The following is an 18179-nucleotide window of genomic DNA, read 5'->3' as shown; positions in this document are numbered from 1 at the left end:
TGCTATGATTTTGTCCGGGTGTACTCATGTTCAGCTTATGTCGAGTTCATTCAAGTGGGTCAATCTTGTTTAGGTCGGGCTAATATTGTTTATGCTCACTCTAAAAAGAAAATAGTTGATCCAACTTAATTGAATTGCTTCAATTGGTAACAAGTAATTCAATTAAGTTGGATCAATGTAATTTTGTAGTTTAACTTGACAAAATTAGGTCAATCTAACTCAATTTATTTACTTTACTTCATATAAAAAAATTTAATCCCCCTTACTTAAATTTATAGAAAGTAAACTCAAAAATTTAAGTTGTTCTAACTTAAAAAAACAAAACTACCCCAAAGTCCTTTATACTTATTTTGTACTTATAATACTGCTTAAATATAAATCATTTTTAGCATGTTGTTTTAGCTTTTAAAATAGGAGTAAAATTCATTTTACACTACTCAAAAATTCAACTTGGTTATAATAACAAATCTACATTGCACAAATAGAACATTTTACATTTTATTGTGAAATCACAAACTTACAGATTTTTCACAACATATTATGCACTGAACATACTACACAGATCTTTTGAAACTTCATAAGAGATTTTGCTTTTCTGCTTAATTAGGTTTGCTTTGGAGTAAACCCAACTTGGGGCACCCAAGTTCAGTTCTGGAGAGCTACCATCCTGAAACTTTCAGATGAATCCAATCTCCAACACACTGGAATAAAATGAATTGCTCATTACTATGCCTCTGCTCAGCTGAGTGTTTGCTGGTGTGTGAATTCAGCAAGGTGGTATTGAAATAGTCCATCTGAAAATTGCACACTGATGGCTCTCCAGGACAAACCTTGGACATCCCTGTGTGAGCTTGTAGAATCCAGAAGTATTCCTCTGAAAAAAAATAAGGTTTTTCAGATTTACCACAAGTCCTCCTAAAATGAAGGAAATCAACATTCTCAATCCATAACCTGTTTTTACATAAAATGTAACATGTGTGACTATTTTAACCTCAAGAACAAACTGAAATGAGCAATGACATCCACATCCTTTCAAACAAGGATGTGGGGTAATGGCTGCCGAATTTAAACCATGTATGATACTTAAGTTAATTGACATCAGAACAGAATACCCAGATAGCACAGAATGATTGAAACAACATTGAATCAATGTCAGCCAGAAACATTGAATCAACGTTGAACGCTGACATTGAAACAACATCGAAAGTGGTCGGTGACTTGTATGTTGAATCAACGTTAGGGTTTCAACCATAACTGACATTATATCAATGTTGATTCAACCATCATCTGTATGTCAACTTGTATGCATATTTGTGTTGATAGTACATTGAATCAGTTAGGAATCAATGTTGATTCTACATTATATCAATGTTGAGTCAACCATCATCTGAACGTGGATCTGCATCCGGATTTGTGTTGATTCTACATTGAATCAGTTAGGAATCAACACTCATTTGACTGTGGATGTACATGCAGATTTGGGTTGTTTTTATATTGAATGAAAGCTAAGGATTTATGTACATTTTAGGTCTGATAGGTCTACATCATAACATGCCACTAAAAGTTTCTTCACTGGTGTTAAACACTATATTATTGGCAGATGATGGGTAAACTGTGTACAAAAGTTTAAAAATGACAACATGGGTTTGATTTAACATTTTATTTAAGAAAAGAGGGACAGATCTTTAAACATATTTGATTCCTTTTTGACTGTCAAAACAACAGTCTGTTGTCCACAGAAGAACAGAGTCCATGAAGTTAAGCTTTGTACTGTATGAAGTAGGGAAACAGTACAAGTTGTGGTAACCCCAGTTTGACTCTGGTTGGCGTCACTTTGATTCCTTGTGATGTCTTCCTCTCATTCTGGTGCATAATGAAGCCGCTTCTTGACAATTTTGCTGCAGTCCTCAAGAGTCAGCTTTCGGTCAAACTGCAGAGCAACAGCTGAAAAAAATAAAAGTGAGGAAGGTGCCGGTTAGAAAGATGATAAACATTTGAAAAGTTCTGAAACACAATGAAAGATTAAACAGTGTACTGGTTACAGGTCTGAGAACAAATACAAACCATATAGTTCCCCATGTACACTCACTGTTAAATTAATATCTTAATCTCTCATTAATATTTATCTTAATGTTTACATATACAACTACATTTACCCATCAAGCTGCAGTATAGTGTAGGATTTATGATATTGATATTAAATCAATATTTAAAATAAAGGGCTGTTTATCAGAAAACCTAACAATAAAACTCAGGGAGGATCAGGTTTATTTAACACACCAGAGACAAATAAATCGAACAAAAGGTGATTTATAGTGTAGTTGGAAAAATTATAATTTATACAGAATAAACTTCCATCAAATAGCTGGTTCAATCTTCCATCAACTACAAATATTTCCAAATAAGTTGATTAAATTCCTTAAAAAGTGTCTATATACTAATAAAGATCCCACACAAGTAACAATAGTCCAGTTCAATTTAACCAGTTACCAATCCAAGGATCAACAGACTGAATCAGTCATTAGCAGGTTTAGTTCAGTGTTTCACCTGCCTTACATGTTAAGTGTTTCCCTTCTGCCTCACCTGGATTGAATCTGTGGATGATTAACAACCTTCTGCACTTCTTGATGGCTGCAGACGGTCATGTAATCATCCAACTCAGCTGTTCTGGTACAGAGGCTCATTTAAGCACGACCCTAAGCATATCATAATAAAAAGTTAAAAACAAGTGATTACTATCACAACAATTTAAAGCCCACCTGGAGCAGCCAGCCTTACACTTCCTTGTCCACCACATGTTCTCCCAGACCAAACAATAGGCCCCGCCCTATTTTAAAAACTCAAATCCCACAAAATCTCACAGGATTTCATACTTAGGCCTGGAGTGGTGGGTAGGATGAAAATAATACAAAAGGAGACATGACCTCAATTATTAAAAATATCCGTTTTGCCCCAAAATAACCAGGATTACTATGGGCACAAAACAATGCCCTTATTTTGGTTGGGAGGAGCGACTGGGTGGGGGAGGTTTGGGAGGGAGTAGGGGGAGATGAGGAGGTGATGAGGGCTGCAACAAACTGCCCAGATTGCACACAATGGTAAATAAATGTTGAATTATAGTCAGAATGGTTGATTTTTGGTTGAGGTCAACAACTGACGGTTGATCAACCATCAAACAACCATCCACCTCCAGCCAAGTAACCGATGCTGAAACTGTGTCATTGAGTCAATGTTGTTTTGTGGTTGAAATCTAATGAATGAAATGCTGATGTCTGATCAACGACTGATCAATGTTGAATCAATGTTGAATCAATGTCAGCTCTTTTGCCACACCCCTTCCCCTCCTCTCCTCCTCATCAGAGCTCTGGGTCAGAGCATTTTATTAGTGAGTGGGGGGTATTACATTCTAAATTAACCTCTGTAAAGGATAGTGGGTGAAGATTCATTTCTGTACATTTTCTTTCTTTTTCTTAACAAAGTCCTACTGACCATTTGAGTGTGATATATTGACACAAAAACATCTACAACTTACTACAAGGAGTGGAGCGGTCCACCCCCACCATTTACATGAGTGGGATGTCCCAAACACACAGCCACTTCGCTGTTGGCTTGTTGGCAAAAGATGTTAATTCAATGTTGAATTGCCATCATGTGCAATCTGGGCAGGTGCAGAGCTATGGGGGGGGTGGGGGGCTTAAATGTCTGATTATAGACTGAGAAAGTCTACCGCCTGTTGAGAAAGGTCTATTTAATGTTAAAGTTACTTTCCCTCAATGGAATATATACTAGTCAGTCCCAGTGACCGTTTCACTCACGGTTTAGCTGATGTGTTTCCTGGGTAAAGATCAACCAAAAAACGCAGACCAACCTCCCCGCCCCTCGCTCAACAGTTTCTGGTAGCGCAGGCGATAAACGTCAGGGGCCTGGTGATTCGTTAGGGGTCCGGTAATTAGCCCCGCCCCTTGGCCCAACGCTGACTTGTTCCGCTAGTGAATCTGGGTACAGAACGGAATCACAACTCAGTGTTGTCAACACATAGTGCTTAAGTTAAAACGTGATTGAATAACTCAAAGGCTGATTTTTAATGTTTTTGAAAAGATAATGCATGGATGTAACTTTATATGCGTTTTGTCATATTGCAGGCTTTAGCTTAAAAAAACAAATTCATAGATTATACATCAAAGCAGAATAGTAATCCAGCCAATGGTCATCTTAGGTTGGAAATCAACACAAAATGCATATTTCTGTTGCTTATCAGATATTTTGGAGCTGGTATGAAAATAGCATGACTAAAACATTCTTATTAATCCCTGAATGGGATAAGATGCGGCTTCAAACCTTTTAAAAAAAACTTACACAGTATTCTTTAATAAGGTCTTCTGCATCCTCTTCAAGAAAGGTGACGAGCCCTTTCAGAGCACATTCCCTTCGAATCCCAATGTCCTCCACCTGGAGAAAAGGACGAACTCAATAACACAATATTGATATTGTGTTATCAATATTACATATCTCTGAAAAGATTCCTGATGTAATAGTAATATATTCGGGCTGTTCACAAGAGCAAAGGACTAACAAATACCATAATTACACAAATTCCACCTCTGCCGCATTAATGCTTCAAGTTAGGGTTTGTGAAACTAGACTATGTTGTTGAGGTTAAGGCTTTTTCTTAGCACAACCTACTGGGACTAATGAATATCATTTGTCGTTAAAGAGATATCTTACAGCATAAAATTGATACAAGTCTAACATTTAAAAAAATCTAATTTAAAAATAAGCTACAAAAATTTACTAAATAGTAGAGATGTGCCGATCAGGTTTTGTCCTGCCGATTCCGATTCTGATCACTCATGAGGGCCGATACACCGATACCGATCACATAATTATTTGTTTAATCATAAACACTACCGGTTACATTATGTGGAAAAAGGAACCACGAATTCACCTTAATTTAGACAAAAAACTTGTTTTTAATAACTTTTTCCAAGAAAAAAACTAAACAGGCATTGTGCAAATTGTACTGCTATTGATAATACTACCTTTAACAGACTGATAACATATGAAGGCTCTGAAGAGGCTAAATAACACAAAGAGCCAAAATAAAACCTCTCAACATTGCCAAAAAATTCAAGTATAAAACTTACCATTCAAAGGCAAAAACAGGATCCATTACAATAAACAATCCAGAGTTACTGAATGAAAACTTCCTGATAGCATGGCGGCTAGCTGGTTACTGCTAGCTCTGATTGGCTGTTTCTGACTGAGCGGAGTAATTATGCAGAACAGGGAGGAGAACGATTATTTTTTCAGAGATTATCTGTCTCATGTTAGGACAGCGAAAGTTTTAATACGTATGTCAAATTTATTTTTTTAAGTTAGATGCTGCAGCTTTAAGCAGAGGTTCGGTGTGAGAGTCACTACCAGGTGGAGCAGAAGCGAAGCTCCATCTGTCAGATATTACTACCTGTAGCGTAGCAGCGGTTCAACAGGAGAGCAGAACCAGCGTCTGACATCGCAGCTCGAAGATTTAAATAATTTTCCAGGTTATTTGTTTAGCTTTCTGACCGTCATGCTAATCCGGGTGAGTGTTTGTAGCTGTGCGCTGCTTTACCTGCTATCTGATCCTCCGTATGTCTTTTTTACTGCAGTGAGCCTCGATGTAGCCAAACTCCGTCAAGTATGGCTTTGTTTTTATGTCGTATTAGATTCGTCGTGTTGATACATTTTGACCTGCTTCAATTTTCTGCTGCAACACGGAAACTTCCCCATTCACTCAGTGCGTTATAGTTACACATCGCTTAGGATTTGTTGCTGCGTGTTTGCGCAGAGTGAAGGAAAGAGGAGACCAGCTGCACAGGCAGGCTGGAAATGAGATGCAGGTGATGATCGGTTTGTGTGATCGGCCATCACTGATCATACACTTTTTCACGGAAATCGGCCGATTATGATCGGTGGCCGTTCAATCAGCACACCTCTACTAAATAGCACTAGTTTCTGGCAAGTTGAATAGAAAGGTGTATTTTATTGAATTCATGAATGAACCACAATACAGACTGACTTTAACTAAATCCACCAAAAATACGACAGGAAAACTTGCTTTTCTTTGAGTGATATCAGCTTTGCAAAGTGTATCAAGTATTAATTAAAACAAAGAGTCTGAAAGTAACTAGAAACTTTAACTTCTTTGTTTTAAATGAAAAATAGTAAATCCCTCAGTGTTCTCATCGATGATATCCATACCTCATCATAAGTTCTCATGATCCCAGCCATTTTTTCACGTGTTGCTCCTTCTTTGGCTTGGATGACTTTAATCAGCTGACTTGAGAGCCTGTCCAACTGGGCAAAGAAAGTCTGCTCAAGGGGAAGAGCCACAAGTCTCAGGAATTCTGCATTAATCTGAGAAACAAAATAAAACTTTAGTATGTTACAAAATGACTTAAAGTAAATACTGAGCAATCATTCCCAAATCCAAGTAAAAGTCCTCAATCTGCATTACTACCTCTTTCTGTTGGAACAGAACAGGCCACCTGTCCTTGAAATCCTCTATGCCAGGTTCTTCATTCACCACCTCCTGACACCTGTAGGCAAAGGCATGAGCCATTTTGTCCGCAATGACCTTGTCATTGTTCCTCCTTTTGATTGCTGTCAAGAGTTCAATTCTCTGTTTTTCCATACTTTCTTGTGCTTCTCCCAATGGGAAGGTTGGCTTCAGCTCGTCTTGGCTTCTTTATTTTTGCAGCGGGAAACAAATTGAGATTTGAAGCCCACCAAACAGCGAGGCTGATTACAACTAGCAAATGTGTTCAAAGCAAATAACTGATGATACTTCAACGTTAAACACAGTTCAGTTTCAAATTAAAGGTAGAAAAAGTCATTAATATTTTTACACCGTTTAAATAATTTTTTGTCATGGTGGGTAGCATACTTACTGTTTTTTTCACAATCCGGTGGACAGTCGATGGTCAGAAGAAATGGCGGCTGCACATGCAGTCGGTACAAGAAGTGGATCCGTCTCAGGCAAAGCTTACGCAATGACGTAATGACGTCAGACATAAAACTGCATTCAACTTAATTGTTTCACTTAAACTCAAAGTTAAACGTTTGTTTCAGATAAAATGTGTGACTTTTAAGTTAACTGAACTCATGAAAGTAAGTTGTCATAACTAAAGCCAAACAATTAAGTCAGGTTAATGTAAATAAGGCCATAACATTAACTACAGCCCAAATACACTTTTTAGAGTGTAGCGTAGTCCGAGTTTTGTCAGTGGACATGAGATGTAACAAGCAAACTGTCAGGACAATGGGTTTTTGGGTTTGTTTTGCTTTATTTTGTTCATTAAAATAACGTCCACATAAAGGACGTCCACTGCCTGCAGCGTTTCTGTCCACCGCCTCACCATGACACAAACCAGATGAAAGAGCCCATCTTTAAACATTTATGTGTAATTAAACAATAAAGCTGACAAGTAAATTTTATGAAATTAATCACACTTTAATAAATATTTGTTGTATTTAACATATTTCAGGCAAATGAACATGTAATGAAATAGATCCTGTCCTAGATTGAACATTCTGGGTAACAAATGTGATGATCGCCTGAGGTAATACATTTTATGAACAATTTTAAAAATATTTTTTAAATATAATTTTGGTTAAAAAATAAAAAGGGGTAAAAATGGAATAAAAATATGCCTAATCTATATAGTTTAGTAGAATAATTTCACACAGATTTTGAGTTAATAGGTCACATGACCTAGAAGCTATTGAAGAAAAATACTAAATTTTGACTACAGAAATAGTTTTAAAAAAAGTGTTAAAATGTAATAAAGATGAATGTGCCTCGTATAGTACAGTGCTTTTCAACCTTTTTTGAGCCAGCGCCCCCCCCATCCCCTTGATGGGGGCAGGTCCCCTCACTGCCCCCATCAAGGAATTTGTAGGCTACTTTGTACTGAATATTATTTTATTATTAATATTTCTGTATTTATCATCAAAAATTATTTCTCAGAGAACAAAAAAGCCATGGGAATAAAAATCACTTTTCCAGGCGTCAACTTAAACTTGGTAGGCCTATTAGCAGCCAATCAGAGTGGAAAAAAATATTCTTGTTCTGTGCCATTTTCTGATGTTAAATATTACACAAAATGATCAGATAAAAGATGTACAACAATGCCAGTTTAAACTTTGATCCATTTGCAAAAAGACTGTACTCTGCACCATTAAAACATGAATAAAACTCCAATTATGTCAATCATAACGGGCATTTCAACAATATTATTTTACGTTTTATCTGAAAACAGTGTGTTTATTCTTGCCATACAGTCGTCCCTATTAATTATTGCTCAAAAGGTCTTGCCATACACGTTCATTCTTCTATATTTAATTTAGTTTCTTATTTTATTCCTGCATTTTGTTCTTCATTCATTTCCATTTAGTTTCCTTTGATTAATATTATCCTCTCTTGGTTTATTGTTATGTCCTCTTTAGTTTCTTTCCTGTTCTTAGTTTTATTTTATCGGTTATTGACGCTCACCACCAGTAATCTTCACTCATCATGTTATTCACCTGCGCGTCCATCATCATCATGTGTTGATTCGCCGCTGATATTGATTTTTCAGTGTTCAGCGTCGGATTCTCTGTTTTTATGATTCACATATAGTTCGTTACTCAGTTCTACGTCTCGATTCTCCTGGTTCTGAGTTTTGTGCAACGTGCGTGTCGCTTTTTTTTTTTTTTTTTTTTAAATCCCTCACGGTGCGGAGCGTTTGGGAAGCGTATCGATGGAGAAAAGCAGACTGGCATAAGCTTTTTAAAACAACGGAAAAAATCCTGCTATTCTGATGATTGAAATTCAAAAGTGTTGTGGTGCTGCCGTCTCATACTGGACCACTTACAGCACCGATGTTAACTGTATAAAATGAACGCTCTCTATATCACCCATGGAACGATTTTTTTAAAATTATTATTTAAATGGGTTCGTTTTTCAGAGGGATACACAGTGAGGGTATCGTGATTTTAGTCGTTTATAAGAGCGATATTCCGTTGTCCTTCCATGGAAGCGGGCAGCATCCAGATAGAAATAACACTTTTTAATATAAGTTGCTGCTTTGACATGATCACAGCACTGCCAAAAAAAAAACCTCAATAAAACATAAAATATTTGAAAATGAGACACCAGACAAAGTGAATCACAGCAACGTCATCAGCCGGTGAAACGCTGAACTGATGCGGTGAAGCTACTAGTAGCAGGAGCGGAGCTGAGCCAAGAAGCTAACAGAAACACTGAAGAGAAGAAGAGCTGCCATCGATACAGTTGCAGCCAAGCAGGATTTAATGTTACACAATGCAGTTTTACCAAGTTGCTCAAAGTCTAAACTGGTACTGTTGTGATTGTAAGGTGTAAAGTTTACCTTCGACCAAACGCCCCCCAAAGGAATCGTAGGCCCCCCCTCCCTTTTTTAAAAAATTCCGCCAGCTGCCGTCCCCTGAACGTCCCCCAGGGGGCGGTACTGCCCCCATTGAGAAACGCTAGTCTAGCAGAACAATTTCATACAGATCCTGAGTTAATGGCACACGATTTGGAAGCTATTGAAGAAAACATTTAATATTAAAATTATTTAAAATATTGAATATGACTTAAAATTTTAATAGAGGATAATGTGCCTCGTGTAATAGCATGAATTACCACCTTTTTGTATCAATTGGTCACAAGACAAGGCATTTATTAACATTTATTTACAGGAGTGTTTGGTTCGGAAATTGACAGTCCTTATGTGAACCTCCGAGTGCTTGAAGAGGAAGCGGTAGAGAACAGCTGGCCGAAATTAGCATTCATAAATCGGATCAACCTTGAGCTGAAAGCCCCTTACTCCACGGAGAGCAAATATCCAACATCCAACTTGAAAACAATTTCACTGTGGTCGGTAACACAAAGACCGGTGTTCTGACTAGTTTGTTTTGGTCTGTGGCCAACAAAGATGACGACGAGCGACGTAAACGTCACACACAGTGACGTAGGTTCCAAAGCTCTATAGACAAGTAAGAAAATGTACAGAAAGGAATCACAGCCCACTGTTCTCAACATGTAGTGCTTAATTTGAAACATGATTAACCCCCACCTAGTAATAAAATGTTCTGAGCTCAAGGAGGGGGAGGGCTGGGGTGAGGGAGGGTAAAGAGGGGAAGATTGGGAAGAGCTGGTGGGTGTGGGGAAGTTTGAGGGGAATAGTTGGAGATGAGGAGGAGAGAAGGGGTGCAACAAACAACATACTTGGATTCAAAATTGATAAGCAGTTTTTCCCAACCCTGGTTCTTAAGTCAAACTGACCGGCATGTTTTCAGTTCAGCAAAACCCTGTTAATCAGCCATCAATTAAAATCATGTGTCCCTAATTATGGAAATGCCTAAAACTTGCAAGGCAGTGTGCCCTGAGGACCAGTGTTGGAAAAACACTGAATTCGACGTTGGGGTTTCAACTATTAAAATTCGACCACAAAACAACATTGATTCAATTACATATTTTCAACATTAGTTAATTGGCTAGAATTGGATGATTGTTTGAAGGTTTATCCACCATCAGTCATCAGCCTTAACCATAAATTCAACCTTTGTGATCATAATTCAATATTGAATTAACATATTTTGCAAACAAGCCAACAGCAAAGTGGCTGTGTGGTTGGAGCATCCCACTCATATAAATGGTAGGGGTGGACTGCTCCACTCCTTGTAGTAAGTTGTAGATGTTTTTGTGTCAACACAATATGTACAAACAGTCAGTAAGGATTTTATGAACAATTAAGAAAATGTACTGAAAGGAATCACCAGCCACTATCCTCCACAGTGCTTAATTTAAAACGTGATAACCCCTGCTCAGTGATAAAATGCTCTCACCTAGAGCTCTGATGAGGAGGGGAAGGTGTGCAGTAAAACAGCTGACATTGATTCAATGACACAGTTTCAGCATCGGTTACTTGGCTAGAGGTGGATGGTTGTTTGATGGTTGATCCACCGTCAGTTGTCGACCTCAACCAAAAATCAACCATTCTGACTATAATTCAACGTTGATTTACCATTGTGTGCAATCTGGGGTGTCACAGGCTATGACGCAAATCTTTGTTGACGGAAATGTTGAATTTTTATATTTCAATGGAAATTGCATATTTCCATTGAAATATAAAAATTTCCGTTCTGTTCTTGGCTGTTCAAGAGCCAAGAACAGAACATCTGCTCTTGGCTCTTGGTTAGATGACACACAGGTGAACTCTGCTTAGTGATTAAATGACTTCTGCAGCCACCTGACAGCACTGAAATTTATTTAGCATTATTGAATAAACGGGGCACAGACAAACATTTCAAAGTCTATTTTTCCTTTTTCATCCACCACTTCATTACGAGCTAAGTTTCAATTTTTACTTTAATTTCAATACATCAAGGTTTGCGGCTGCATTAATAAGAGGAAAAATTTTAAGAGGTGTGAATACTTTTGTTACCAACTATCCTGCTTCTAGTCCATCTAGACTGGTTCTAGTCCTACCTGAAGGCAGGAAGAGGATTGCAGTGAGTCCATCCTCTGTAACTGGGATCCTCCGGACACCAGGAGCCATGTACCACCGCTCCACTTCTACACCGGCCAGCGGGACCTGATCCCCAAAGCCCTCTGTCAGGTGACTGCTGTAGACAGATATGGTGACCACCATGGGGGCCTGGACATTCTTCTTCCTCATCCTGTTGGTAAGGGGAGAGTCAGCTAAGATATTGGTAGTGATATCTGTGTAGACAGGCAGCAATTGCATGATCAAGCAACCTGAGTCCTGGTTTGCTGCCTGGAACTGGCTTGAGGCTCCATAATAGACCCATAGCTTCAACACCTGAATAAGTCCCACCTATACTGCAATCTTCTGAAACTGTGAAGAGGAAGGCAAAAAAATAAAAGTGAAACACTGTCTGCATTTCTTGTTACATGGCTGTGTGTCTGACGTCTGGAGTAAGATGCCACACCGTTCACAGCACCAGTGGCATCAGAAGTGTAGTGGGCGAATGCGTGCCAGCTGTTGCCGTCTTCACACTGATGGTGGGCGTAGATGGTCAACAGGGAACTGGGGAAGCTGTTCTGGACCAGTATAACAAATTTCTCATCCACAAGTCCTCTGGAGGGCTGGACTGACAGCGTCACACAACTATGTTTCTCATCCATCTTGAACTGATGAAAAAAGGATTGAAAATAAAACATTTAACACTACATATACACTGGATTCATTTTTGATTTGGTCTAGAGCCATAACTTTAAAGCACTAATTGTGATTCATTTTAACCACTCTTTTTTCTTCTTAAATGCAAAATCCCAAGCTGGAGCCTTTGTGTTCACATGTTTCTGGTATGCCCATAAATCTACCACACAAGTGAAACTGTCCTTACGGGCAGCTTCTCTTGACCCACTGGAGTTTAGTTTTTCCTTCAAAAATTGATCTGATGGGACACTGGAAAAGATTATTTTTGTGATCAAGTTGTGCTAAAAGGAGTTAGCCTCACAGTGAAGCTATTCAAGTCTAAAATAGTACTTCAATGCTAAACATGTTGCAGCAGCACAAACATCCTCAAAGATAATATCAGAGTCCACAGTCCACATTTCTAAAGAAGGTTTTATTTTTCAAAGTTAAATGATTAACCACGCCTTCCATTTCCCCCAGTGTGAACCAAAACTTGTTCTACGCTGTCAAAACCCTTGGCTAAAACCAGGGGTGGAAATTAAAAATTTTCTCCACCAGCCACAGTGGCTGGTGGAGAAAATTTTTTACCGGTCACTCAAGCATTTCACTAGCTACTGTTTTTTTCTTTCGATTACAAACCCCACCAATACAAGCAAATTATATAAAATGTGTGATTTATTCTTAACAACTCTATGAAAACCGATTTACTGACAATAAGTTTACTATACACATGCGTAATAATTTAACATAAAGCATGGACACCTTAACAGGCTTGTAGTGCAATAAGTTCATTTGAAGTAATTACTGCAGCAAACTTTAACTACACAACCCAAACATTCTTACAATCATATGTTGTGAACATTTCCACATTTTGGCTACAACTCCCCCGATAGTAAAGATGTGTCTAGTCATTTATAAAATATTTTAAATGGTATCAGTAACTGTTTTCTGTTTTATCTGTTTTCCCTTACTTAAGCTTTCTATTGAAATTCACAATTATTATTACTAAAATATCTCAGAACGTGTTCATTATTAAATCAACGGGCCGTCATTATTCCTGTTTTTCTGACAACCTGGAGCTTAGTGTTGATTTCCCCCCGTCTCTCTCTCTCACACACACACACACACACACCTGTCCTCTGGTCCGCATGAAACTTTTTCTTTATTAACATTTTCACTCCTTTTTACCGGGCAGCAGCAGCTAACCTGAACTCTTCCTCAGTCTGTCCCTGGTCTCTCTCATCATCATCCTCCGACGATAATAAAGACCCTGAATCGCTAATTCTCCCTCCTTCTCCGCTACTGAATCTGCTCCAACGGTCAAAATTAGTGTGGTAAACATGACACATTTTTCTGAATGGACTTAAGCGCTTTTTAGCTTTTGTCGTAGTTTTTCTGACCCGCCCCGTCTCGTATCCTCTCACTTTTCTCGGACTCCGGTTAGCAGCTAACCGTTAGCTGAAATGGTTCTATTTATAACGTCAGAGGGGAGGGGCGAGCCAAGGAGGACTGAGGGACTTCATTGGATAAGCCAATGGGCTGTCGCGGTCGATAAAAATTATATTTAATATACTTTGTTTGTTGTTGTTGTTGTTAAATTAAGACAGCGTAGGGCCGCCAGATACGGACAGTAAATGCATCAGTCTGTAGTCCAGACGGTCAGTCCTCCCCTGGACAGAAGTTCAGACTGAATGCACTTTTTTTTACTTATTATTCTGTTGCTCCAATTTACACGCCACTTCATACTTTTACCCGCATTTGGCCAGTGGCGGGTGCTAATTTCCACCCTTGGTAAAACCATCCACACGGATAGTTTTATCTAGTTGAATTATAATTGTACTAGATTCAAAGATAGTAGAACTATGTTCTTTTACAGTTAGACTAGAAAGTAGCATTTGCTGCTTTGTTATTTTCTTACATTATTATGGCATAATCTTGAATCAGTGGCGTCACTGCTTGTTGGACAGAACATACGCGTAACTAGTACACAGTGGTTTAGTATGCAGAGAAACCCAGGTAAAGTAAGCCCAAACCATTGACTTTCCAACGACACACTACACCGCTGTTATGATTTTGTGCTTAAGCTATTAATGAAAATAATAATTTAAAAAACCCAACAAGGAATTGACGTTTTTTTCTGGAAAACTGAAAAAAGTGTTTTTCCTCATTTTAAAGCCAGCATTAGGATTTCAAATTAATTTTTTTTCTCACGAAGTTTTCAACTAACATCATTATCGAAGGTGTTCCTATTTGCAAATTCACTATGAACTCTGCAGCTAGGACGGACTAAAGGAGAGAATGAGCTGCTGGGTAATCATGAAGTTACTGAAGTTCAGACCTGGCTCAGAACCACCAGTTGGAACCTGAAACCACCGTGGTAATGAACGCAGCATGTTCCACCCTGGCAGAAGTCCTCCATGCTTCCACTTTACAAAAGATTAATGAAGCGTGGCTTCCTCAAGGGTTTTCCCAGCACAAGCTCACAGTAAAGGGCAGCTACATTTAAAAACAAGCTGTCCACGCGCGTGTGTGCTGGAAGCTCACCCCTCCGGCTGCAGGCCCTCGCGCTCTGGTCTTCTGCTTTATTCGTGCCTCTTTGTAGGTTTGAGGCGTCAGTTGGTCTCCAGCGGCGTCTGCTCCACACCAGCACCCAGCTAAGAGTCGAAACTCCTAACCCATGCCATGACACATTGTTTTTTAGTGAATCCGACACTCCTAACCCATGCCATGACACATTGTTTTTTAGTGAATCCGACACGGAGGTTTTAGTCTCCTCCCACAGACACAATACCACCGGCGAACACTAGATGACGTAAGAAGCCATCTGTGGCATTGGAATGGACTCTTTGCACCTAAGGCGTTGACGTCACATCTCCAGAAGCTAATGCGGCTCACTTTTTTCCGCTTTGAGTTACCATGACTGGTAGAAAAGACTAAGTCGTATTTCAGATGCAAAAAAAACAATACTATTAACATTGTTGTCTTCCTAATATAATGGGCTTTTAAGTTTTCGTTAATTTCCAAGCCATCCTGAATTAAGAAGATGGCTTGTAAATATCTGTCACTACCAGCTAACGCCGCACAGCAAAGTTTGCAGCCTTCACTCCGGATCAGCCTAAAACTACCGGGGATAGGGATGGTAAATGAAGAAGCCTCCCTGAGTTATTTCCATGGAATCACTTCTATATTCAGCCTGAAAGAGTTTATGGGAACGAGAGAGCAGACCAGAGCCAGACAGCCAAGCAACTGATCCGCCTGTACATCCTGCTGTAAACACCGTCCTATCTGAGCTCTGAACAAGAAACATGCAAAGGTAATAAAACGAAATAACACGGAGACATGAAGCAACACGGTCATATTTTTCTAAAAGCAGCAACTTTGAACCTGAACAGCTGAACCAGATCTCTGACACCAGAGCTGCGCTACTGTCAAGCTATGAGGCTTGTTGAGCTTCGTTAGTAAAAAGCCCGAACCGTAACCTCCCCGTTAGTCTGTGACACTAACGACAATAAACACACATAATATACTTGAAAATAAGGTAAATACATTGTCCGTTAGAATGTTTAGATACTTAAATAGCACATTTTACAAGAACAATGTCCGAGAATATTGCCTACTAGCATAAGCTAACGTTAATGTTAGCCACAAAGTTTAAGTATAACGAGGCGAACATCTTAAAACCTTTCTCCAGCTGACTTGTTGGGGCTTCGGATCGATGTACAAACCTTGGCCAAGCACTGCAAGCACCTAATGTAAATGATATTTGTATTGGATCGGAAACAATCGAGCCGCTTTACCCCGAACGCGGAAGCTGAGGTGCAAAGAGCCCATTCGATCATAAAAACGTAGAAACAGATAAATCTCCTTTGTACTTATGTACAAATATGTTACATATTGTTTACAAATGTATGAAGGCAAAAAGTAACCCAGATGTCTGAAGCTGTGCATAATCATAAATCCAACCACATTCACATTTACATTCCAGTTAACATGAACTGAGCACACAAGAGGGAATGCTAGACTCATCCACAGAGATGCCCCTTTAAAATATATTTATAAGACATTCACATGCAATTTTCCTCTCTGATTAAGAAAATGATCCTGCCTACGGACAAGGAGAAAATTCATGGGAAGATGAGTTCAGGCCACCTGGTACTCTTGCCAGGGCCTTGGATAGAATAATTTTAGATGGGCCCCCCCACCCACCTGACATCACATGCAAAACACGCAAAAGTCACTACAGTCTTTTTTCTTGTCTTTTCTTTTTTTGGACTATCCATTAAACAAACACTCTCCCCTTCAGTTCAACCGTATATACATGGTTAATGTTATTATAAAATAACTTACAATTAAGCAGTGGTGGGAAGTAACGAAGTATAAGTACTTCGTTACTGTACTTAAGTACAGTTTTCGTGTATCTGTACTTTACTTAAGTAGATTTAATAATGGATACTTTCTACTTTTACTCCACTACATTTTACAGTAAGTATCTGTACTTTCTACTTCACTACATTTCTACAAAACCGTTGCGTTACTCGTTACATCCACGCCGCATTGAGCTTTTTTTTCCATTAAAATGTGAAGTTCAGGGTCTTAAGGTGGCGCTGTAAAATCCAAGCAATAACATGACTTAATATCTGTTGTCACCCATCGCCTCCACCTTTACTCGCACGCGGAGCTCCAGACATGCGCAGTGGTAGATATCCGTCTAATCGTCAGTAATATAATAGCGCTGCATAAACCATAAGATATGGTGACATGTAAAACCAGCAGCGCTTCGCTTTAACAGACGGTGGGGACTTCGTCCAACTTTTAGCGTCACTTCGAAGGAAAGCTTAAAGAAAGGTAAGATCTGTGGACGTGATGCTAGCAAAGCTAGCTGTACTGACTGAGACACATGTTGCATCTGCGATGAAAAAAAATTGTCACTCATGCCATTGTGTGTTGACTGAGGTGTCGCATATATGGGACAACGCTGTGACCAAAGTGCAATATAGTAATATGACATTCAGGAACGATCTGATTCTTCTGGACGGATCTTTACTAAGTCCTAAGGACTGAAGCCTCACTGAGAGCCGTTCTTTGTTCTTGTGTACACTGCAGTAGCTAACACATACACACGTTTATTTAATCGCCGAATAAGTAAAAGTTGAACGAACACAGAGCATGCTCATTGATTGATTTCGTCTCCTGTCATGGTGGCAAACATCGCAGTGGGAGGGAGGATGAGAACAGTCACGGTGCTCCTTCTGCTTGGTTTCTTGTTGCGCCGTTGGACAGTGTTCATAGTTGAACGTTATTTACCGTTAATTGCGATGTTTCAGTTGTGGTTTCTGACATGGGCAATATGGGCAACCATCCAGGGTGTTATTTTTATAGGGATGGCAGGAGACCTCTGCGGATTGTAGCACAGCGATGAAAGCAAAACAGAATGAAATGAGTTTTAATTGATACTGGTTAAATAAATTTCTGCTCTAAGTATTTAACATCTAGGTGTTTTTATGGGAATGTGGATCTTTCAGATCAATCTGAGAACCAATTTTGATAGGTGCACTTAATATTATTGTGTCATGTAGCGCAGGGCGCTGGTCTTGGTCTCGGGTTCGGTGGTCTTGACTACAACTCTGCTACGTGGCTCCTTGGTTGCATGTCCTCCCTCACCCACCTTCTTTCCATCCCCTTTCTGTTGGATTTCTTTCTAAATAAATGTCACTAATGAAGTTCATGCTATGTTAGGACAGGAGACAAGATGTTTCCATCCCTGAAATTATGATTCATAGAATCACATATCTAAGTATAAACTGTTACAGAGAATAAACACAATAAGAACATGTTTAATCTGTGGCATTGTTCATTAAAATGGCACATTTCTGATGTATTAAAATTAAATACGATCACTTCACTTAATGATATTAGCGATTAGGTCATGTATTCAGCAAGTACTTTTACTTTGAATACTTAAGTATTTTTAAA

The 18179-nt window shown here is 39.0% G+C and overlaps 2 protein-coding genes across 2 annotated transcripts in view; both read right to left on the bottom strand.

Annotated features, from left to right (window-relative positions):
* Positions 1-14969, bottom strand: part of LOC106911550 (peroxisomal succinyl-coenzyme A thioesterase-like) — a 38117-nt gene extending 23148 nt beyond the window's left edge. The window contains exons 1-4 of the mRNA XM_088006685.1: positions 14751-14969; positions 11998-12199; positions 11804-11903; positions 11534-11724 (exon numbers count right to left, since the gene is read on the bottom strand). Of these exons, the coding sequence (XP_087862811.1) occupies positions 11534-11724; positions 11804-11903; positions 11998-12193 (487 nt within the window). The 5' untranslated portion in view covers positions 12194-12199; positions 14751-14969. The remainder of the gene's footprint in view (positions 1-11533; positions 11725-11803; positions 11904-11997; positions 12200-14750) is intronic.
* Positions 486-11524, bottom strand: LOC148159552 (uncharacterized). Its single transcript, XM_088006686.1, has 5 exons — positions 6500-11524; positions 6241-6396; positions 4357-4449; positions 2584-2696; positions 486-1944 (listed from the first exon to the last, which is right to left on the bottom strand). Exons 1-4 carry the CDS (start codon positions 6671-6673, stop codon positions 2685-2687), a joined length of 435 nt encoding a protein of 144 aa, XP_087862812.1. The 5' UTR covers positions 6674-11524; the 3' UTR covers positions 486-1944; positions 2584-2684.
* Positions 14970-18179: the final 3210 nt, after the last annotated feature.

The sequence above is a fragment of the Poecilia mexicana genome, unplaced genomic scaffold (genome assembly GCF_051168715.1).
Source record: "Poecilia mexicana isolate PSO_F unplaced genomic scaffold, ASM5116871v1 scaffold_6, whole genome shotgun sequence".
Lineage (NCBI taxonomy): Eukaryota > Metazoa > Chordata > Actinopteri > Cyprinodontiformes > Poeciliidae > Poecilia > Poecilia mexicana.
This window is presented reverse-complemented; position numbering and strand designations above follow the sequence as displayed.